This window comes from Solanum stenotomum, chromosome 5 (assembly GCF_019186545.1).
Source record: "Solanum stenotomum isolate F172 chromosome 5, ASM1918654v1, whole genome shotgun sequence".
NCBI classification, from domain to species: Eukaryota; Viridiplantae; Streptophyta; class Magnoliopsida; order Solanales; family Solanaceae; genus Solanum; species Solanum stenotomum.
The window spans coordinates 55,914,359-55,938,251 of NC_064286.1; the positions used below are offsets into that span (position 1 = coordinate 55,914,359).

Here is a 23,893-nt window from a genome sequence, read left to right on the forward strand (position 1 = left end):
ATTAGCATAATTTTATTAGTATTCTAATTTTTAAATTAAAATAGAATTTATTGTTAAGTAAGGTTATAGACTTACGTTTTCTTTATTAAGAAAAAATAAAAATAAATCATATTTATTGCCATGTTGAAATTTATTATAAGAGTATTATGTTAAATTTTTTGCTTTGAATTATAACTTATGTTATATTTTTCAGTTTCATTTGTTTTAGTAATATTGAATTTACATTGCACGTCACTTTTTAATTAGACTTGATAGATTATATTTTTGTCAAACATTTAATAATATATGACATTTTATTTATATATTATTCTTTTTATCAAACATGCATTTTACGATATTCATAGAAACTTCATACTTTTAGTTGTTACGATCAATTCAATTGAAATATATTAATTTGAAAAAATATAAATCAATTATTTTTTCATAATAATAGATACAGAAAATATGTTTATTAATTAATATATTTTCAAACAAGAATATATATCTTAAATATTTAATTTAATGTCATTTATAAAGTTTCTTATTTGTCTAGTATAAATTTTAAATAATTAATTTTTATTTTTAAAATTTATTATAATTTTATAATTGCAATTGTGCATCCAAACAAAACATGTGTAATTACACTGTGGCATCCAAACAGGCATGTGTAATTACACTGTGACAACCAAACAGGTCAGTGTAATTACTAACCTAGTAATTACACCAATTTCAATTACCAAGTGGCTTTCCAAACTGACTAAGTAAAAATGAGTTTTAAAAAATAAATAATGTGAATGTTAGAAAAGAAATATATATATATATATATATATATACACTTTTTATTATAAATATTTAATTTTTTTAATAAAAAAATAACACATAATTTGTTTTTGGTAAAAATTTGAGGCCTTCCAAAATTGGGGGCCTAAGGCATATGCCTTAATTTTTATAAGGCAGAGCCGCCCCCGGGTATGAGTATACCCTTCGTTATACTTTCGGTACACCAATGACCTTACCGTTCAAATTTTAGAGCGTATATACCCTTTATACTAACGGTGATACATGTGTCCTAATCCTATCTACCGACCCAAAATTTATTAAATTTTTCTACCAAAAATTAAAATTCCCACCGTTAGTTAAAAGTCAAAATTGGACAAATAAAAAGGAAAGATGGAGAGGCCGGACAATAATGATAACCAGCTAATGTGATAACTGAAGCACAATAAATAACGAGGAGTAACAAAGGTTGTATAATAGGTCAACTACGAGACAAATTTTACTACTATTGGTAAAAAAATAAAAATAAGAATCAGGAAATAGAAACAATGCACCAATATATCTTCCTAGAAAATAAAACAATGCTCACCTACCTACTAACCTTTTATCCTAATCTACGACCTTCATAACTTCCTATCTTAAATCATATACTCAAAAAATTAAAGTTGTGTCATGTCTTGCCATTGCTTCTTAGAGGACCAAGACGTTAATTCCCAAATGGTCACCCACGTTGCGAGAGACAACATTTGCTAAATGAATATAGAAAGGACATTAATTATTATTCTTTCAAATCTACCCATACCCCCAATAAATGGTCTCTACAATTTTCTAAGAAGTCTTACCTAACGGATTCTTTTAATGTATCATTTCTGAGTCCAATGAAATTCATAGGTATAGGAAGACACCTTATCAAAAGAAGATTTTTTCTTTCGATCATATTTCAATTGTTAATATGATGTATAAGAACCATTACTATCAAGAGTATCACACCCCTAATACTGAAATATCAATTGTTTATTGAACCCTAAGAATTGCGTGAAAAAGAAAGCTACTGTTAGTATTAAATGATTTTCTTAATAGATGTGTCAAAAATCGACCAATACAAAGGACAAGTAAGACATAATACTAGACAAAAATATTAAGGATGAAAGAAAAAAACATGATTGGCACTTGGAGGAGCAACATAGTTAGATCATTATTTTCTTGTTAAATCTTTCCCCTTTGAAGAAATACTTGTTGGTAATTCTTCATTTGTATTTACTTGTTGTGAACCAAGAGCTGTTAAATTTGTGAATGATGAGTTTCTAGATGGTGATGAATGATGAATTGATTTAGGTGATAATGGAGGTGAAGCAGAGAGCATTCTTGAAACAGCAGGTATTGGTGAAACTTCTGTTACTTCTTCAAATCCTTCATCCAAATACACAACATCTTGCATTGTTAGTTGATGGTACTCAACAATCTCCCTTAAGATGAGATTCTCACGAGCATATACTGAATTCTCGTGTGCTAGACGAGCCTTCTCTGCTAACAGTGTCTCGAGTTGTAGCCGTATCTGAAATATTGCACCAAACAGGAAACATGATTAATCGGGATGTATGTATAGTAGATAATGAACCCCCTTGACGGAAGTCCTACCTTATGTTGTTTGTCAGGAATAATACTCTGGTTTTGTTGACATAATGTACCTAAACAAGTCCATAAAATATAGTAGAAATTAACTTAATCTCTACTACTATGTTCATGTTTTTGACATAATTCGTCAGAAATACATCTAAACTATCATTTTTTTGCGAGTTTCATACCTCAACTATCAATTGTTCTCTATACCTACATAAACTCATTCTTTGTATTAAAACACACCTCGATGTTGAGTTGGCCAAATATTTGTTCCCTATAAACAACATGCATGGGTAGGCCAACTCTGCATCTAGGTGAGTTTTAATACAAAGAGAGTGATAGTTGAGGTATGAACCTCGCGAAAAAGGTGATAGTTTAGGTAGGTAAAGAGAACAATGGATAGTTAATGAAACTCATGAAAGGGTATGAACTCCGCATCGAGGTGAGTTTTAATACAAAGGGAGTGATAGTTGAGGTATGAAACTCGTGAAAAAGTGATAGTTGTTGAGGTATGAAACTCACGAAAGGGTGATAGTTTAGGTGTGTCTGACTCTATGTTTTAACAGGCTGAATTTCAAGATTGCTAGTGCAGTTATCATACTAGAGAACTTGTACGATAAAATGGAGGTTTACAAAGACGAAATCAGAACAAACTTAGTAGTAGTAAGTGAAAAAAGAACTACCATGTCATCATCTGCAGGATTGTCTCCCTTCTCACGAGCCTCTCGAAGCATTTTATTTTCTTCTTCCAGCTGAGAGCTACGTTGCTTCGCGAAAGCAAGATCAGCTTTAACTGTCTTTAACTCTCGTAGAAGCAGTTTCGCTTTTGCTGCAGTTGCCATTGCCACCTGAAACCGAAAAAAACAGGCAAAAAATGCATTTGATCACCAGCAAGGAGATATTACCAACAACATTTCAATCTTTCATTGTACTTATAATATTTTCATATCCTTAATGCCAGTGATGAAGCTAGAAATTTTGCTAAGGGTGTTCAAAACTGTAGTATGTATCTCTAGTAAGTTGTTTTTAACTTATATGCACAATATAATTTTTCAACGAAGGGTGTTCAAGTGACCATCATTGGATCAATGTAGCTATGCCACTGATTAATGTTATATAAACCAAAAGGACGACATCATATATCATCACGCAAGTTGCCACCTTACGTCGCGAGAAGCTTTTAATTGATCTTCATGAATAGTTTGTGTTTGTGGCCGAGTTGTTTGCATCTGCCATGGGTTACGTCCATTGGAGACATGATCTTGCGATGTCTCAACAATTGTGCGTCCTTCCTGAAATTCAAGAAAAAATAATTATGTTGAAGCACAGCATGTACCTGATGAGAGAAATCAGAGAAACTATATACTATTTTGGTGAAAATCAACTTCAATACTCATAGCCTGTAATCTATCTTGCTCGGACTCTTCGTGTTATTGTGTGCGTGTCTGATCCTCCAAAAATGCATATATTAGTGCGGCAAATTTTTTTGAGAATCCGAGCAATACAACCTTATAATGTTGATTTTGAAGAGGATGATTAGATAGGAAGCTCATGAACCAAAACACTAAGTTTCACATATGCATTTCCTTGCATATTATGATGAAAGGAGTTTCAAAGGAGTCAGAGCCAGAAATTCCAATAAAGGTATTCGTTTTTTTAGAAAAAAAGAAGCAAGAATGTCACACCTAACACAATTTTTGAGCCACTTTTGTCACTCCTCTCTTATGTCAAGGGAATTCAACAATTTGTATATATACATAAAAAAAAAAAGTTCGTATTTTGCACAATTTAATTCTGGAAATTCAATTGAACCCCTTGAGACCATGTAGCTCCGCCCCTCGAAAGGGAAGAGAAAGGAAGGGCTAAATGATCACCTGGCTTTCTTCAAGAATGTCTTTGCCTTTCCTTGCTAAAACTCCCCAAAATCCATTTGCCTCATTTTCACTATATCCATTCGAAAGAGCATCCTGATTTTGATCCATCAACATATAATTAATCAATTGTTATGAGCGTGTTCAATTTATCAAACATGATTTCAAAATCAGGCAATTTTGCTTCAATTGTAAACAATTCAATGATTTTTCATAAATTATATCGGAGGGACCTGAGAAGCACGACGATGATGAGCGGCTGAGGCTCTAATTGCCTGAGCAGCGAGAGACGACGAGGAGGAAGAAGAGGAGGAAAAAGGATCTCCGGGGGGACGGAAAGTGGTAGTTTCATGATGAAATGTGGAGGATCTAGAGATCCCCTGTTTCGGTTCCCCCGGTGAACGGAAAATGCTTTCTTCCTGGAAAGTGGAGGATCTGCTGATCCCTTGCTTCCTTCTGTAAGCCATTTCTTCAAATTTGTCAAAAAACTTGAACAAGAATTTGAAAACAAGTCAAAATGGGATTTGGATCACATATTGAAGAAAAAGAATGTGCCTATAACGTCTCTAACTAACTTTCCACCTTTTAAGTTGACATTACTATTAAACATTTATAATTTTTTTAAAATAAATGAATTGAATTATTACATAGGGGTATGGAGAGAGAATCGAACTCTTACCAACAAGGTTTTAACTTGTATAACCAACCACTAAAATCCTCTCTACCCTTACCCCCTACCCTCTGCAAATAAAAAAAGAATAATTGATTTTGTAGTTTATCAATAAATTTTTATTTTAGTATAATACATAAACATGACTCTTAACTTGATTTCAGCTGACAACTATGACCTTAACTTTGGGTGTACACAAGTAGGCACTTAAACTTGTATAAATTTAAACAAATAAACACATTCGTCCTACATGACACCTTACATGGCAATTTTGTGTCCTATGTAGCATCCTACTTGTATGATGTCACGCAGGACGCATGTGTCTACTTGCTCAATTTTACACAAGTTTAAGTGTCTATTTGTGCACTCTCAAAGTTGGAGGAAACTGTTGTTCGCTAAAGCCAAGTTAAGGATCATGTTTACGTATTATGTCTTTTATTTTTATAGCACCCAATGGTAGAGGTGGGTGTTCGATTTTTTGTTTCGGTTTAGTTCTTTCGATTTTTTGGTTTTGAAAAAATGTGCATTGAATATTGAACCAAACTAATTTGGTTTGGTTCGATTTTTTCAACTTCGGTTCAATTTGGTCCGGTGTTTTTAAAACAGTTTTCGGTGGGAATGAAAAATAAAATTAGGATAAAATCAAAATATAAAACACTTTAAAATTTAAAATCATGTTAAGCAATGATGTGTCTCACCATGAAATACTTTTTATGCTTAAAAGATCATATTTGTGTATGTCAAGAACATTGTGCCTCCAACTACTACTCGAGGAATACAAGAACCAAGACTCCTTCAGATGACATACATCAACAAAAATGCACTTGGGTTTCTCACCGATGTTTTGAAACTCTTACATTGAACACCGAACCAAAGAACTTAACTTTTGAAAAAAAGAACACCACACCGAACCAACAAATCAAAGAATCGAAACCAAAGAACCAAATTAGTTCGTTCGGTCTGGTTTGTTGGTTCTTTGATATTTATGCTCACCCCTATCTAGTGGTACGCCCTAAATCTTAATTGTCTATGAAGTGGTTGAGAGTCATGAGGTCTCAGGTTCAAATCTAAAAGAAAGAAAAATATTAGATGATTTTTTCCATCTAAGCTAACCTTAGTAGTTAGTGGACAAAATTGTTTGATACTTATCAAGATGTGCAAAAGATTGTCCGGACACCACAATCATCAAAAAATAAATTAGAAGTTATATGTGCCTTGAAAATAAAATACACTATATTTTTGTAGGATTATTTTCTTCCGTTCATATAATAAGAAGTTATCAGTGTTGAACCATTACAAAAAATTGGGATGTAAACCAATAGTAGTTATCTTTGAGTAAAATTTAAAATATGTGAGATACAAATACTGCTGGTCCTTTCAATTTTGGTCAAGATCTAATATAGATATCGAACACAAGTAGAAGATCAAAACAAAAGACGTCCTTCAAATTCCGAAATACTAAGCCATCTTTTGGTATCACCTCATGAAAATAATTTACACCATTTTGACAAACAATATTAGAGGGAAAATATCAAAATGGCCCCTTTTCTTTGGAGATGCACTTAAACTAATCCCTTCTAGGAACAAAAGCGATAATTATGACCCTAAACGGTTTAGCTATATAACCACGTATCCCAAGATACATGTATCTGAACATATCAAAATCTAGTAAGATTCATAATATTGAAATCCAAAAGTATCTAAATAATTAGCTTCTAAACTAATAAAAATTTTATAAGTTCCCCTCCATTTAAATAACGATGGTGTTCAAATCAACTCAAGAGAATTTGAAAATTTATACAGAGGAAGGAATATTGGCAACAGCATTCTGATCAAAAGTGCCACAAACAATTCCATTACTCATTTTTATTCACATGAACATAAGGCCTCATCTTTTGTCTTTACCAAATGCTCAGTCCAACTTTGACATAAGCCAGTTTCAAAGTAGCATAAGCTTGGTATAATACAATAGAAGAAGCCAAGAACAAATAGATGTAGTAGATATACTATTCCTACGTATAATCGCGATACATCTCTCTCCGTGATTACAAACAATGATCAGCTTTTCGACAAGAATAAAAAGCTTCCCAAACGATATCTCGTGTTTTGACTCTCTGTAGCAACAGTATTGATCCTAATGACTTAAAAGAGTATGTTGAGGTAGAGGATGATCCATCCAGCCATAGAGATTACAGCAAATATATGAACCCAAAACAAGACTGAAGCTGCCTCCTTCCCACACCCTCTCAAGTTGGCAACTGCACCTGTCCAGCGTAAAATTTTGATCAAAACATGCATTTCAAGTACACACAGGATAGAGTAAAAGATGAGAATGTGTCTATAGCAGAGTCATTTTCCATTGAAAGTCGTATGTCTGACATGTTATGGAAGGTATTTTACCAGCAAGTATGGATGTGGGCATCGTATACTGAAGAAGAAGAACGAATCTGAACATTTTATCATCAGCAGGAAGGAACCCAAGCTTATCAGCTAACATGACAATACCGAGTCCAGTTGGAGGAACCAAACACAGCCGTGCAAAGACAATCGCAACAGTTGTCTTTAAACCAATTTTTGAACTTCCAGGTCCTGGTCCTGCAGAGATTCAAATATCAAGGCAGTAAATAGGAGCATCTACGAATTCAACATCCTCGGTGAACAAGAAGATTTACCACAAAAAAAACGAGGAAAAATAAAGTTCAAAGGAGAAAAAGGAAACAAAGAAGTGTTGCTTACCGTCTACGAGATTGCCTCCTAAGGCCAACAATATGCAGGGAATCATGGCATCCCTGATAACAAGAAATATGAGAACATTTAATCAACATTTACATAAAACAGCATTTCCACCAGTAGACTGAGAGAATAGTATTATTGCATGTCCTAGTATTCTATTAGAACAGAAATAAATAAAAGCAGATTCCGCGAATCCAATTCCTTAGCAATATATGCAGATGTACGCTATCACAAAAGGAATATGTATCATGTACTGACATAAGAAATCCAAAGACAGACTCTTAAGCAGGGGTGGAGCCAGCTTGTAGTCAGGGGTTCAGATGAACCCCCTTCAGCGGAAAATTATACTATTTATAAATGATTAAAATCATTTTTTATGTATATATATATAGTAGATGCCAAACCCTCTTCGGCTAGTTCGTGTGTTTACTTCTTCAGATTTTGAACCCCTTAGTAAAAATCTTCGCTCCACCACTGCTCTCTAAGGCAGCATGCTGCAGGACCAATAGATGACATGTCTCGTCCATTTCAGTGACTGGAAAGGATAATATTTTACATATGCTGCATGGCATTTATGCTGATCTTTAACTAATACCACAATGGAGTAAAACTTACCCAAGAATTAAACAGCTGTCAGTGAAGAAGTAAAGTGGAGCATCAGAAGTAAAGACGAGGCGCTTCAGGACCGGCACACATCCTATGAGAATCGCTAAGATCTGTTGAAAGAACACGCAATTTAGCAACTGTCATAAAAGTTGTTCTAATTGACAATCTGCAAAAAGAATTGCTCTAATAGACAACTATACAAGTGAACTATGCATGTCAGCTCCGCCCCTGGCCCCCAAAATATCCCACAACTCAAGTCTTTTAATCTGAAGAACAGTTGTTTTAATAGGTTGAAGAACAGTTGAAATATTTATGAAGAGTATTTTGCTCTTGATATCTCAAAATTACTTGAATAAATGTCACAGCAACAGTATTCGCGTACGCGATTAACGCATCAGCAGGTTGGCAACTCAAAGGAAATTCTAAAAATAGCAACTCGGGAAAGGCATATGTAATGCATTTGATTGACAAAGGAGTAAGAACTCATAGTTCAGGATAAGGTCATAACATCTCTTATTCCTTAATATCCCGAGAGAAAGCATTGCCTAAAATGAAATATAAAGCCCTTTCAAGCATAAGTGACATAACATTAGTTGACAAAATAGTCTGAATGAAAGTTTGCATAGTAGAAAACCACAGGATAAAGCATTTTGCAGGAGAGAGATGATTCATTATATAATTTATCTCAGTGTAACATTTATAAGATAGAGCACGCAGCTAAGTCAATGAAACTGCATATATGGATCCATCCCAAGATTATTGAACTTACAGAAGCTATAATAGGAGGTTGAATAAGTTGCTTGAGCTTCAGTGTCTCATAGAGAAATTTAAAGAACTCTTTAACCTGTAAGTAAAGTGATGAGCAGTCAAACACCAGTATTATAGAATACTATTAAAGGGATTACTATTTCTACCTCATGACACCTCAAACTATGAGTAAAGACGCAAATAATCTAAGCATAGAACGTCTCTCACCTTTTCTTTATTTGAACTACTAGAGTCAGCTGGTGCAACATTTGTTGCAAGTAATGGAACTTGCTCAGCAGAACTACCTGATGGATGGCTCAGCAATTTTTCTTTGTTAGGAACCTTGATAGGAAGGTTTGCATCTTCAACGTCAAAGGAACCCTCAGGAGGAGGTGAGAGCATCTGGAATACATAGGTGTAGAGGATAATTGCACCAACCTACACACATTTATCAAATAGTACTTTTATTAGCTAAAGAAATTTTTGAAGTTCAAAGAGGTTAGCAGATACTTCTCTACATTTTCAAGTTTCATGTGAAATTCTGTATTAGGTGCCGGATTTCCATGCAGAGGATGGGGGGTTTTAAACAGAAAAACCCGAGTGGAAAGAAATTACCATTGGCTAGTCAAGCAGTAAGGCGAAATCAGAATTTAAGTTGGGGCAATGCAAAATCAAACAGTAGTGGGAAAACATACAAAGTGATAAAAAACTATATTAATCTAAATGAAAGACATTGAGTTCGAAAACATCAACTCTGAACTCTTACATACCCACTGTCCAAAGGAGATGTACGCATTTCCATCTCGCGCACATATCTCAGAGTCACCAAAAGGATTTGATGTGTCCCGACATAACGCAGCTATCAGAACAAGTGGAACATTTCCTATGTTCCCTGCATAACACAGAAATGGAAAAAACATTAAGCTAACAAATCTGGCAGTGAACTCCAGAAGCCAAGACATTAAATAGAATAGATAGTTAAGAGTTAAAATGCGCTTTCATGGAAAATGCAAAGTGAAAAATGAGCTATCAGTCATGCTAAACACAATAACTAGGTTTGGCATGTTTTAATCATGCCGTGCGTAGCAGCCACAGTTGTTGTAATAAGGAAACATTGAAGAACTACCTGAATAATTCAACTTATATTCCACCTATCAAGTTAAGTCAACTGATACCGCTATTTAGAGAAGTTTAACTGTTTAAGATACTGTACTTCGCATTATATAGAAAATCAAAGAGACTTCAGAAAAAAAGTGATTCATAACTACGAAGCTAGCTTTAAATGGAACACTTACCAATGCCAATCTGTATAATGGTAAACTTAAAATAAGGGTATGGTGGACGGACTATCGTAGCAACAATTAAACCGATAATAGAACCAAATATGGTGGCCAAAACAATGTTAACAGGGATGAACCACCTGATACAATGAAGAACATCAGTTGAAAATAATAAAGAATGGGCACTGCAGTACAAAATAAGCACGAATCAAATGTAATCCTTACCACTCAAGCAATTTCTCATACGTAATGGCTTGTCCAAGTTGAGAGAATATCAAGCATGGCAGCAAAAGTGAAAACACCAACTGCATGAAACCATGGAATAGTATCTATTAGAGATACATAAAAGCTAAATCTTACTACTTTTGCCATTAGGGACTGCACTAGGAATCAAAACACATCGCATCTCACGTAAAATTGAATTGATGATTATGTCACAATCCATATTAAAAAAAAATGAAATTGATAACTTCATAACATCTATCAGAAAGATATTTGAGGACTCCATCGAGCTAATTCCTATTACAGGATTGAACAATGAACAGTCAGTGGAGATTATTCTTAAACAAGACTTATCATAAAAAAAAATACTGACCCCATTTAAAAGCTTCCGTCCATTCGCTGGAAGAATATTGACATACTTGGAGGCCATCAGAAATCCCAAAAAGCATAGTGTAAACACTTTCGCAATCGGTAAAACAGCAATCTTAATTGACGCGATGAAAGACTGTCCTCCTCGTTGTGGTTCTGTCAGAACATTAAAAAGAATCCTCCGCACCCTATCCATCTTTTCTACCTATTAACCACTACTTTCCTCAAAAGCGAAACTCAATCAATCCAAAGTCACGAAATTTTTCCCTTTCCAGTCTTGAAGGTCCTGATATTCTTGTTCAGAAAGATCACAGAAACAAAACAACCCCAAAAGTATTGCACTTTTATCTAGCTTACAGTTCAAAAATTCAAGAAAGTTCAAATCTTTGACAAGTAGCACTCAACTTCTCCAACAGTTTAGCTCCCTTTCTGCACGATTACGAAAGGAAGCTCCAATTATTATCAAATCCAAAATGCTATATTCAAGTTAGTTGACACAGCAATAAAAGACAACTTCCAACAATTTTCTACAAGAATTGTGAATATAAGGTATTGCAAGTTTAAAAGGGGTTTCCAGATTCACAAAGAACAACAACAACAACAACAACAAAAAATCCGGCGTAATCCCACAAATGGGGTCTAAAACAACATAGAAAGACTGTTTCCGAAAGACCCTCCACCCGAACAAACTTCAAATTCACAAAGAAAACAACCAAGCTCAAAACTTCAAAATCATTTCAGAAACCCCATAACTGCCAAAAAAAAAAAAACACAAAAACAGCTACCTTCCAAGAACCAAAAAATTCCCTTTTTTCACCCCAAACTCCAAGAACCAGAAATTTGAAGAAAATAAAATTGATGGTATCCAGCAAAACAACAAAAATATGGTAAGTCAGTGACCAGATAATCAAGAAACCTCCCAAAATGTCTAAAATGCAAATACACAACTTATACGTTTAGAATATGTAAACATGAATTCAGTCATCATAACAACATGAACCCAAAAAAAAAAAACAGAAAAAGACTAAGAACTAACCAATAACTGTCTCTCAGAGGGCTAAAATCTGAGTAAAGTTTCTTTCTTTGTTGCTTTTTTTCCACTTTAATATGAACTAAACCCAGGTTTAGAAGAATCTGAAAATATTTAATCATGAAAGTTTTCAGAAAAATAATTGCTATTTTGTATCTATTTATATTATACTACCCCATACCCCCACCCCCACCCAAGATTGGATCTTTCCCGAAAACTACTCTGTTTTGCTGTCCCAATACAGAGTAGAAATTTCACATCATTTTGGAAACTTCCCCTCATCTTTTTTAGCTATTCTTTGGACACGAATAAGTATTTTGTAATATTTTGCGGGATTAGATTTTGAAATTTATATTTCATTATAAATTTACGTAAAGAATGTATTAGAGATTTTATTTTAATTTTTTTTAAAAAAAAATTAGTTGAAATTGGTAGCTAAATATAACTTCAGTTTCCAAATAAAATATTTTTTTCATTTTGGAAACAAAACTTAGTAGTATTATTTTTTTTAAAAAAATTACAATATTTATGGCGAAGCAGTCTTTAGTTATGTGAATTTACAATATTAACCCTAGTATTTGCACCTTTTTTTGTACTCTAGAGTACTTACAAACTAGACATTTTGGCTTTTATCTACAACATTTACCTTTCCATGTGGCACTAAAATACAATTATTTTTAAAAAAAAATTGAGCCAAATTTTCAAAACGGTAAAAAAAAGTAGGGATATAATTTATTCAAAAAAATAAATAAATTGGAATGTAAGGGGAGGTTGAGGTTGGGGTTGGAGAATTCACAAACCCAAATAATAGGAAAGGGGCAAGGGTTTGTGTGCCTTCTTCTGAAATAAAGTTAACTGCATAAGGGGTAAAATGCAAGGGCATAGTGCGTCTTTACCTCTTTGATTTTATTCTTAATTTTTTTTTGTCATTTTGAAATTTTGATTCAATTTTTTTGTCATTTTGGATCCAGGCTCTATACAATAGAGTATAGACGATGGGCAATAGACTCGGTACGTAGAATGGAGCATATATAGTGGTACCAAATTTATCTGAATCAAGTACTTAAAATAAGTGTTATAAAGAAAAAGTTCAAATATATAGTTGGATTTTATATCTTCACTTGTTATTGATTTTTATGTTTTTTGTTTTAAAATATAACATTTTATTATTTTGCTATTTGAAAGTATTTTTATTCATGAAGAAGCGAATGTTACTAACAATGTTTATTGATTATTTTCTTTTAAGGAGGTAAATTGCATAGTTAATAGTGATATTTTTTAAGAAATTATGATTTTTTTTTTATTACCTGGAAGTTAAAGATGTTAGAATTGATTTACATCTTAAAGCAATTTTTATATTTTTTTATTATTTATATTTGTAAAATTAAATTAGATATTTTATTTACTATGAGTTTATTAATCATTTTTTTAGATTTCATATAATTTTAATATATATTTTTGATAATTTTATGTTATTATATTATTTTAAATATCATTCTGAACTTATACCTCTTTTTGTGTTAAGTAAAACGCCTTATCTAATATCCCTATTTTTAAAATACTTATCTATAGTTCAACTCTTTGGCGGTACGAGAAAATATTACTTTGAGAAACATATACATACTTGTAGACATTAACCAAAACTATCCAAATATAAAAATTCTGCTTCATTTATTAGATTGTTTGTGAATTTAATTAATCAGATTAGTAAGTACTAGAGACCAGGTTGTTATAAGTTATTTATAACGGAAAAGTTATTTAAATATAATATTCATATAACGTAAGTCAAGTCATAAAATCACTTCAAGAAACCTTTGACCTATGTTAAACGTTGCAAATTATTACTACAAAACTCCTATATATTTGTTATTAATGACGTAATGTAAAATTTTAAAAAAAATTGTTAATAAATTGATATGAATATTATTTTGAGAAAAAATTTGTATCTTAAAAAATTACTAGTAATAATTAAAATAAGAAAAAAGAGAAAAAAGTTGTCCTGGATTCTATGGGTTGTGTGAATCTTTTTCTTTATTTGATTTAACATTTCCTACTCAATTGTTTATAATTTGATTCCATAATGACATAATTATTGCTTAATTAAATGAAGAAAAGGAGGGTTACTACATAAAAATAATACTAATGATAATAATTATGTAATGGGCTAAACTTGGAGGATAAAATAAAAATATGTGATAAGACTTAAGTGGGACGTTGTGTTTGAACATAGCTTGGAATAAATAAATAAAAATATGCCATAAGAAAGAAAAGAAAAAGATACCAAAGAATAATAAATTAATGATCATAGTTTTTCAAGGTAATTTATTATTCGAAAATGAGAGGACACATAAGGTGGGAAAACATTTTTTTTTTTTAGAAAAATAAGTGAGTTTTTTTTTTTTTAATTCTCTTATTTTTGATAAGTGTGTAACATGGAGTGATGGAGATAGAGATGAGGTGAAAGATGAATTGTATCGAAAGATTAGGAAAAGACAGAAATCCTAAATTCGAGCTCATCGTTAAATTTTTATACATATTTGACCCAATTAAAAAATAAGGTTCTTAACTCCTAAGCATCTTGAAAATGTAAATGTGTGTTCAACAATTACATTCCGTCCCTAATTATTCATCCATTTTTAAATTGACATACTTATTAATAAAATAATTATCGACACAATGAGTTTTCCATTTACTCTTATTGATTATAAAGTGGATGAATTAAAAATTTAAGATTTTCAAAAAGTTTTACCTTTTTTAAAATAATTAATTAAAGGTATAATAGGTAAAAAAAAAAATTAATTTATCAAAATGAACAAATAAAAATAAAAATTAAATAAATAATTAGGAACAGAGGAACCACATGCTTAGTAAATCATGACAAGAGAATATTTTACAGCGTTAGATAATGGAATATTTGACAAAAAGCATCTAATTAATCTCACTTTTATTTGTCATAAACCAAATAAAAAAAGAGTTCCCACGCTGGAATATATTTTGTCATTTTATACATTGAGACAAGGAAATGTTAATAATTCACAATTTATTATAAATTTTCATTTAAATTAAAATAAACCAAAAACTAATAATCTAAAATTTTGCGAGATTTGATTTTATAATCATTATAAATTTATTTTTAATTTATATTCGTTTTACTAGAGATCATCATTTTTATATATATGAGATCTAAAAATATTATTTTCTTTTATTGAATTGGTAAATGATCATAAGAAATTATTCCTACTTAAAATTTCTTAAATTGACAACAACCGCACATAATTTTTTATAAAAGGACAAAATAAATGTTGTAAGTAAATTTGGGAATATTTGAATCATTCATCAACAATCAATCAAATCATTAACTAAAATCCACAAAGTAATAATACATCCATAAATTATTCATCTTTGGTGGTGATTCACTTATAATACAAAGGCGTTATTAATTACTCCAATCCTTCCAAAATAATTATTATCTTAGGAATTTAAGATTAAAAAAAAATTAATATAATTTTTCAATTATATCTTTATATATCTATTTTTTGGAAAGATTCCGATCCATTTGGACACACATGTAGTAATTTTAATAACATAAAAGAGAAATATAATAATTAGGGTTGAAATGTGGTTATGAACTTATGATCTAACATAAACTACTCATTCTTCTGTTATCGTAGTTAAATATTTAAATAAAATTTACTAGTAAGTTTAAATAATTATTAATACATTTAATCAAAAAAATTAATAGGTGTATCAGTTTAAGCTTTATGTAGTTCAATTGATTACAAGTTTGTAAGGTCGTATAAAGCTTGGCTTCTTTTTTAAAAGTCCGATTCTTAGTAGTGTACGCAAAACTAATCAAACAATTATTTCATACTTAGATCCACTTAATTAAAAATTATTGCATCTTGACAAAAGATTAATTTTGTACAAAATTTCCTACTTAATTACGAATTATTGCATCATGACGAAAAATTGATTTTAGACAATATTTTGCGTACGCTGCTAACTATCACTTTTTTAAAAAAGAAGCCAAACTTAATATTACTTCACAAACTTGTGCTAATTGAACATGAAGCTTAGATCTTGTTTAAACATGAGATTAACAATGATTAGAACTTATAGTGTAGCTAGCTTGTTTAAACATGCTACAAACAGAAATAAATTTAGAATTTTTTTTTATGGATATAATATTTTTCGTTTTAGTTTATTTGTTTGATTTTGACTTATTTATAGAAAATAAAAAAACTTTTGAATATTGTGATCTTAAATTAAAGATACGTGATTGAACCAAAATGTCATTTAATCTCATGGTTATAATGTCACATAAATTAAAATTAAAGAGTCATCAAAAAAATAAAGAAACATTCTTTTTCAAACAAATTAAAAAGGAAAGAAAGACAAACAAATTATAATAAATAAAACATTTGTTAAAATTTTTAGTATTTTTGAACATTCATTTATATTTTGCGTTAAAAATATTAATTTCAGTTGAATCCATAGCTATAAGGCGACATCTGGACATTGACCACAAAATTTAAAAAATATTCATACACACTTTTCATTTTTTTTTTTATATATTGTTAATTACATTTCTTGCTCAATTAATTAAGACACATGAACTAAAACGAACGGACAATAACAATTGGATAAGTGGACTTAAAAAAGTACTTATAGAGTGTGAAGCCATGTGAAGCCATTCATAATATATACTCCATTATTTGAGAGTGTGCTCATCAGACACAGTATGTTTGGCAGCTGAAAATTTTCTACTCAGTGTCCAGAGTTTGTATTAAAGCCTCGATTAAATTTAAATCATGTTTTATATGGCTCATTTGGGAGTGGTGCTCTCAACAAAAAAAAAAAATACCTAAGGCTCAAATTCGAGACCTCTGATTAAAAATATAGCAATCCATTACTGCACCACAACTCGTGTTACTGGCTTTCTTCTTATATATAAGTTACTATAGATATAAAAAAAATAATGAAAGTTGTCGTGATCGATCAAAATATATTTAATATGTACTATAAATAAAATATTTTGATTGAAATAATTAAGTTGAAAGCTACTCTTTCTTTTTTTGATCTGACAGTGTTGCCCCACGACCATAGACAAATGCAATGTAATTCCAATCGATTTTTTTAAAAATAAAAAATATTTATACTAATTTATTTATGTAACTAATTAACTTACTTTTTATTAAAGATTTTAAACCTCTAGTTTTAAAAGGGTTGTCGTTACCTAAAAACATAAATACGGATTTCAAATATTAAAAAAATTAAAATATAACGAAGTAAACATAAAAAAAAATTACCATCTCTTCCAAAAACTCTACTCCTTGAGAGTGACATTATGATAAGAGGTATCTTTTACGTCCAGTCATTCTAAAGAACACTNCCCCCCCCCCCCCCCCCCCCCTTCCCCTTCTTACCGCAACTACTGTTATGGAGTTAGCCGGAGCTTCTTCCTCGAGTCCTGTCATAATTGCGCACTTGACGAAAAAGCTTTACGTACGGCATTACCCTTCTTTCACTCTACCAAACATCTTTGATCTTACGTCTTTTGGCTTTACAATGATTTGATAGAACAAAAAAAGTTTCTATAATATTATTGATGTATAAGTAATTAGTTGTATGCTACTTTTTTATAAGGTAAAAACATAGATGTGTTATGAATTCATCACTAACTTAATTATTTACTTAAGATAAGTCAAGAAAGACCTAGAATATTCCGAAGTTATAGAGAATTGAAGGAAGATCTCTAGAAAGAGTACTTTAGAGAGAATAGTGTAGAAATATTCTAGATAGGGTAGTTCTAGAATTAAGTAGTTGGAGGAATATTCTAGAATAGAGTAGAAAAATATGCTTAGTTAGATTGTTCCATCACCTCCTATAAATAGAGGTGTCCATTTGAGTTGTATGCAACCAAACAAGAAACTAAGTAACAAACCAAGTAAGAAAGTAAGAGAGCAAATAAGTGTGTGCTCAAGTAAAGAGTGTTGCTGAAGCAAGCAACAAGTGTGATTAGGATTGTAAGACTGAAGCGAGTTCTTACTTTGATATAATAAAATTCAAGTTGTGAGAAATCGATTGTGCCCGTCGTGTCTCCAAACAATATCCAACAACTGGTATCAGAGCATGTTGGATAAAAGTAAGGTAGTAACTCATAGAAGATCTTACAAGCTATTATCGGAAGTTACAAGTCGCGAGGCACTTATCAATGGCAGATTTCGCAAGCATTCTCAATAGCTTTGAGAAGCTCAACGCAAGCAACTACGGATCATGAAGCACGACAATGTAATATTACTTTTTCGGTCAAGAATTATGGGATATCATCGGTGGATCAGACACCACACCACCAACAGATGTTGGAGCAGCAAAAAGGTGGAAGGTCAAAGCTGGAAATGTCATGTATGCTCTCACTGTAACCATCGAGGATGAGTTCCTACAACGGATTAAGAATGCCAAGACACCCAAAGAAGCTTGGGACACCTTGACAATAATTTGTACAAAGAAGAATGATGCAAGATTACAAAGGCAAGAAGATGAGATTTTGTCAATCTCTCAACGGAATATGACGATCAGTTAATACTTCTTAAAGGTAAAAAAAATTATCTGATGAAATATCAAAATTAGATCCTGAGAATGCTCTCACAAAGACAAGAATGAGGATAATCATTGTTCATGGTCTAAGGCAGGAGTACAAAGGCATAATTACAATCACACGGGGATGGGCCATAGAACCAACTTTATCTGAGTTGAAAAATATGTTGGCAAATGAAAAAGATTTGGAGAAGCCATTATCAAGTCTCACTATAAAAGACGAAGATAAGGCGCTCTTCAGCAAAAGACAAGACTATTAAAAAAAAAAGCGGGGAGAAGCCCACAACCAGGGGGAGACCAAAAGATTCAACATCAAAGAATCCAACGACAAAACAAGCAGGTGAAATGCTTCAACAATCGGCAAATGGATAAGTGCTACAATTGTGGAAAAAAAGATGCAATGTCAGAGACTGTTGGTACAAGAAAGTTGGAGGTAATATAGCTACTTCTTTCCAAAAACATAAAGATGAAGAAGTTTGGGATTTCGAGACCTTTCATGCAGTTAAAGAAACTAATCAACAAGAGGAGCTTGTCACCTGTCACTCTAACAAAGAAGAGGAGATTGCACTTGCAACTGTAAGTGAGAAATTGGTCGATTATGAACATTATTAGATCATTGATCCAGGATGTTCCAATCATATGACTGATGATGAGAAAAAGCTCATTAACATGAGTGAATATAAAGGCGGTCGAGTTATGGTGACTGCAAATAATTTAAAAATACCAATAACTCATATTAGCAAGACAATGTTTGTGCCTCATTACAGCTCAAGACAAGTGAAACTTCAAAATGTCTNGAAGTTTGGGATTTCGAGACCTTTCATGCAGTTAAAGAAACTAATCAACAAGAGGAGCTTGTCACCTGTCACTCTAACAAAGAAGAGGAGATTGCACTTGCAACTGTAAGTGAGAAATTGGTCGATTATGAACATGATTGGATCATTGATTCAGGATGTTCCAATCATATGACTGATGATGAGAAAAAACTCATTAACATGAGTGAATATAAAGGCAGTCGAGTTGTGGTGACTGCAAATAATTTAAAAATACCAATAACTCATATTAGCAAGACAATGTTTGTGCCTCATCACAGCTCAAGACAAGTGAAACTTCAAAATGTCTACCATGTTTTAGATATGAAGAAAAACTTATTATTTGTATCACAACTAACAGATTCTGGTAACTATGTCTTGTTTGGGCCAAATGACATAAAAGTATATCTAAACTTAAAAGTTACAAGCATACCAATAATGAAAGGGAGAAGGTTATAATCAACATACGTCATGCCAATCGAGACAACTTATGTGGTACTTGATGAAGCACCAACATCGTGGTACAACGAAGTCTCCTTGCCAGATTCAAGGAAATTGGAGCAAAAGCTACAATATAAACTTGTAGTAAAAGGACACAGAAGGGTGGTTGAACATGAACAAGAGGTATTTGAAAAATATAACTCACATACGGAGGAGATATTTTCAAAAGGAGAAAATAAGGATTCATGGAAAACAAGAGTACATGAAACTCCAGAATTGTTGCAAGAAAAAGTCCAAGAAGCTCTGCAACCTCAACTAAGAAGGAAGACACGATTGAAATGCTCAAATGCCAAGTATATAGATGCAAAATTAGCAAAGATGGTTAACAATAAATATGCTATATACTACCTTTGAAGAAGCTTCAAAGAGTAGGGATTGGAATAATCCAATGAAAAAGGAGATTCTCAAAGGACATGGACGTCATGATGCTTGCGGAGCAAGAATCGCTCACAACGGACGCAAAGGAAAAATTAAGTTGGTGTTGAGGGGGAGTGTTAAGAATTCATCTCCAACTTAATTATTTACTTAAAATAAGTCAAGAAAAAACTGGAGTATTCTAGAGTTATAGAGAATTGAAGGAAGATCTCTAGAATGAATATTCTAGAAAGAATAGTCTAGAAATATTCTAGATAGGGTAGTTCTAGAATTAAGTAGTTGGAGGAATATTTTAGAATAGAGTAGAAAAATTTGCTTAGTTAGATTGTTCTATCACCTCCTATAAATAGAGATTGTCCATTGAGTTGTATGCAACCAAGCAAGAAACTAAGTAACAAACCAAGTAAGTAAGAAAGCAAGAGAGCAAACAAGTGTGTGTTCAAGTAAAGAGTGTTGCTAAAGCAAGCAACAAGTGTGATCAAGATTGTAAAATCGAAGCGGGTTCTTACCTTGATATAATAAAATTTAAGTTATGAGAAATCGATTGTGCTCGTCGTCTCTCCAAACAATATCCAACAAGATGTATGTTACAAATTTCTAAACCCTACACCAAAAATAAAAAGTAGTAAAAATTTTCTATCAAACAAATGAGGCAAACATACACATATATAAATTTGCTAAGCGCCTAAACGATAGGGTAAATATTAGGGGTGTGTAAAAATCGAACTGGCTAATAAACCGAATCGAAAAAATGTGATTAGGTTATTGTTATTGGGTTAACGGGCTTTTAATGATTTTATAAATTATTTTTATTGAATTATCAGTTTGGTTTTGATTTTTAGTATTAGGTTGTTGGGTAAATCGATAACTCATTAAGACGGTAGGAATTTATAACTCTTTCATAAATATTAAATATTAATAATTTAACATAACTAGACACTATATCAGTGTCCTACACTACAATCTACACATAACATACTTCATACTTCACATAAGAAATTTCATATTATGTTTTGGTCATAACATGTAATTGTTGCCTTCGTACTACATTTGCTCTTATTGATGCAATTTTTCATTATCTTTCTTATTTGACTATATCAAAGCATTTACAACTGATTTGCTTCTTTCACTATATCGTGCCAAATTGTTAGAGAATTGTGGCGTCATATATTTAGATTATGAACATTTTTTGATTGGATAAATCGAAAACCGAACCGTTAACGATCAAAAAACTGATAAGCTGAAAAACATTAACAAATATCTTATTGATTTGTTAATGGTTTAACGTATATAAAAATTGAAAACCAATAAACCGAATCGATAATATATAAAATCGAACCAAATCGATCGAAGAAGTAATATAAACCACACAAATAATAATAATAATAATAATAAAGTCATAGAACCAAACAACATAAGCCAGGTGTGCAAACTAAAGGACAAATAGGGCACAAAAGCATATGGCTAGACCTGATAAGTACTTGATATAACACGAGGACACATATGTTCCCTCCGCTTATTTTTATTTATTCATTTTGAATTTTACACATTTTTTAAGAAATAATAATTAATATATTTATCATAATATTTATATGAATCAATTGTTAGTCTCAAATTTTAAAAAATAATTCAAATAATAAATAATTAGTATTAAGAGTAAACTATAAAAAATAAAAAAATTTTTCTTTTAATATATTAAAATATTAAAATTAACAAATAAAGGATATATTTTTGATATAGAAAACAAATAACTATTTACTTTTTTTGACAATTGCCTTCTCAAATAACTACTTACTTTTTTTAATACTAGAATATCTCTCAACTATTATTATTTTTTCTCAAAATATATTATACACCACAAAACACTCTGTCTCCTAATTGACAAGTCATATCCCATTAAATTCTATCTTTTAATGATTTAACCAATACTAAATCATTCAATCCAACTCAAGACTAGTCTCCTAATTATCAAATCATGTCCCATTAAAATTCTATTTTTTGATAATAAGTTTATTTTTTAACCCAACTCAATTCATGTCTTAGACCCGATTAAAAGTAGGGAAAATTATGCGGTTAAACAAACTTATACTACTTAATTACTCATCATAATTATAGTTTTCTATAATTACCACTCACGACTAACATTATACATTAATTACGCGGGTTGACTTCTAGTTTATATAATTAGTCATGTTTGTATATGTATAATTCGTCAGAATATACAAATGCATATGTATAATATACAATTATCTAACCTATATACATATACAATTCACCTCTCTCCCCCTCTCTGCCCTCTCTCTCTCGCCTCTCTCCTCCCTCGCCCAATCTCACTCGCCTCTCTCCTCCCTCTCCCAATCTCTCTTGCCATATATACAAATATATATGTATAATATACAATTATCTAACCTATATACATATACAATTCACCTTTCTCCACTCTTTGCCCCCTCTCTCTCGCCTCTCTCCTCTCTCTCCTAGTCTCGCTCGCCTCTCTCCTCCATATAACGTGTAGCTACGAATTGTAATTATCAAACTATAGCTATGGAGAGTAATTAGACTATTTTTGAGTGGCTACATGTGAAAGTTCCCCTTAAAAGTATATCAAATTTTATATCCAATAGAACCTTTGGTGAATTTATATATACCTCCGAATTTCTTATTTTATTAAGTTCAACTTTATGTATTCCTCTATTCATAGAGTACATTGATTGTACATAAATGACTATAGCAGAATTTCTGAGACAAACCCAGGATTTGAAGAGTTTGGGTGCACCAATAATATTTAAGCATAAGCGAAGCAAATTTTTCAATGCTTAATGGACGCTTGACTTTGTAATAAAAAGAGTTGTGACCAGGATCGAATCTGGGTCTGCAAGGAGGTATTTCCTCACTTCTACCAGCAGACCAAGGGCAGTTCAATGTCCTTTAAGGGTGCGCTTTTTATTATATTCCTTTTTCTATCAGTTTCTCGAGACACACACACATATATATATATGATTTTTTCCGAAGTTGACGGGTGCATGTGCACCTCCACCTTTACATGTGGGTCCGCCCCTGATTTTAGGGGGAATGTTTTTATGCGGTGCTAACGATTTCTCATATCTTTCGAGACCCACCCGGTATAAAAAAGCCAAAATAAGTGATTTTAAAATTTGCTTCTTTCAATATTTTTTTATCCATTAAATAAATTTATGATAAAATTAGAGTTTTAATATGGCACGACATGCCAAGAGAAAGGGAGAGTTTTGTGGTGGTTAATATAATTGAGTCATAATTGATATTCTAATCCTAAAAGAAAATTAAAATAATTTTAGGAGGTAATTATCAAAATATGAATAACCATTCAGGAAATTAATTTATGTATAACTATGGCCTATGAGTGAATAATTCATTGAATATATATATATATATAAGTTATTACTTTAAAATTCAATCTCAGAAAATTAAAATCTCAAACTCAAAAATTTCAAATTATAACCCCACCTTCAAATGGCCCAACCCACTAGGATAAATATAGACATATAAGCTAATTAATACTATAATTAAGCAAGAGTTAGAGATAGATTCAAGTTGTATGACTATATGCTAGTTGGTGGTATCGATGGTGGAGATTAAAATTTCATAAATTGAAATTAAAAGTAAACACACTAAAAAATTAATTGAATCCAATATTTATATATAATATATATACATATAAAATT

General features: G+C 31.6%; 3 protein-coding genes and 1 long non-coding RNA gene across 4 annotated transcripts in view; all 4 read right to left on the reverse strand.

The window, feature by feature from the left end:
* LOC125866398 (NADH dehydrogenase [ubiquinone] 1 alpha subcomplex subunit 1) overlaps positions 1 to 1,024 on the reverse strand; it is a 93,044-nt gene extending 92,020 nt beyond the window's left edge. Inside the window, exon 1 of the mRNA XM_049546798.1 lies at positions 1,018 to 1,024. The gene's annotated coding sequence lies outside the window, so the exon portion shown is untranslated. The remainder of the gene's footprint in view (positions 1 to 1,017) is intronic.
* The window catches only part of LOC125866403 (uncharacterized), a 220,536-nt gene extending 197,896 nt beyond the window's left edge, over positions 1 to 22,640 (reverse strand). Inside the window, exon 1 of the long non-coding RNA XR_007446484.1 lies at positions 22,630 to 22,640. This is a non-coding gene — a long non-coding RNA (uncharacterized LOC125866403). The remainder of the gene's footprint in view (positions 1 to 22,629) is intronic.
* On the reverse strand, positions 1,910 to 4,738 carry LOC125866389 (uncharacterized). The gene is made up of 5 exons (XM_049546788.1): positions 4,481 to 4,738; positions 4,251 to 4,343; positions 3,543 to 3,668; positions 3,060 to 3,224; positions 1,910 to 2,311 (listed from the first exon to the last, which is right to left on the reverse strand). The coding sequence occupies exons 1-5, from the start codon at positions 4,712 to 4,714 to the stop codon at positions 1,952 to 1,954; spliced, it is 978 nt and encodes a 325-aa protein (XP_049402745.1). The 5' UTR covers positions 4,715 to 4,738; the 3' UTR covers positions 1,910 to 1,951.
* On the reverse strand, positions 6,966 to 12,036 carry LOC125866385 (protein PIN-LIKES 6). Its single transcript, XM_049546783.1, has 11 exons — positions 11,911 to 12,036; positions 10,879 to 11,303; positions 10,509 to 10,588; positions 10,299 to 10,423; positions 9,774 to 9,895; positions 9,232 to 9,441; positions 9,026 to 9,100; positions 8,266 to 8,366; positions 7,654 to 7,706; positions 7,318 to 7,512; positions 6,966 to 7,181 (listed from the first exon to the last, which is right to left on the reverse strand). Exons 2-11 carry the CDS (start codon positions 11,068 to 11,070, stop codon positions 7,060 to 7,062), a joined length of 1,275 nt encoding a protein of 424 aa, XP_049402740.1. The 5' UTR covers positions 11,071 to 11,303; positions 11,911 to 12,036; the 3' UTR covers positions 6,966 to 7,059.
* Positions 22,641 to 23,893: the final 1,253 nt, after the last annotated feature.

What these genes read in the sequence shown, in the direction of transcription:
- LOC125866385 (XM_049546783.1), bottom strand. Translation starts at nt 11,070, where the DNA reads ATGGATAGGGTGCGGAGGATTCTTTTTAATGTTCTGACAGAACCACAA. An exon ending in CATTATACAGATTGGCATTG is followed by an intron (nt 9,896 to 10,298) that starts GTAAGTGTTCCA and finishes TGTGTTATGCAG; the next exon opens with GGAACATAGGAAATGTTCCA. An exon ending in GTAGTTCAAATAAAGAAAAG is followed by an intron (nt 9,101 to 9,231) that starts GTGAGAGACGTT and finishes CTTTACTTACAG; the next exon opens with GTTAAAGAGTTCTTTAAATT.
- LOC125866389 (XM_049546788.1), bottom strand. Translation starts at nt 4,714, where the DNA reads ATGGCTTACAGAAGGAAGCAAGGGATCAGCAGATCCTCCACTTTCCAG. An exon ending in ATCATCGTCGTGCTTCTCAG is followed by an intron (nt 4,344 to 4,480) that starts GTCCCTCCGATA and finishes GATCAAAATCAG; the next exon opens with GATGCTCTTTCGAATGGATA. An exon ending in ATCCTGCAGATGATGACATG is followed by an intron (nt 2,312 to 3,059) that starts GTAGTTCTTTTT and finishes GCAATATTTCAG; the next exon opens with ATACGGCTACAACTCGAGAC.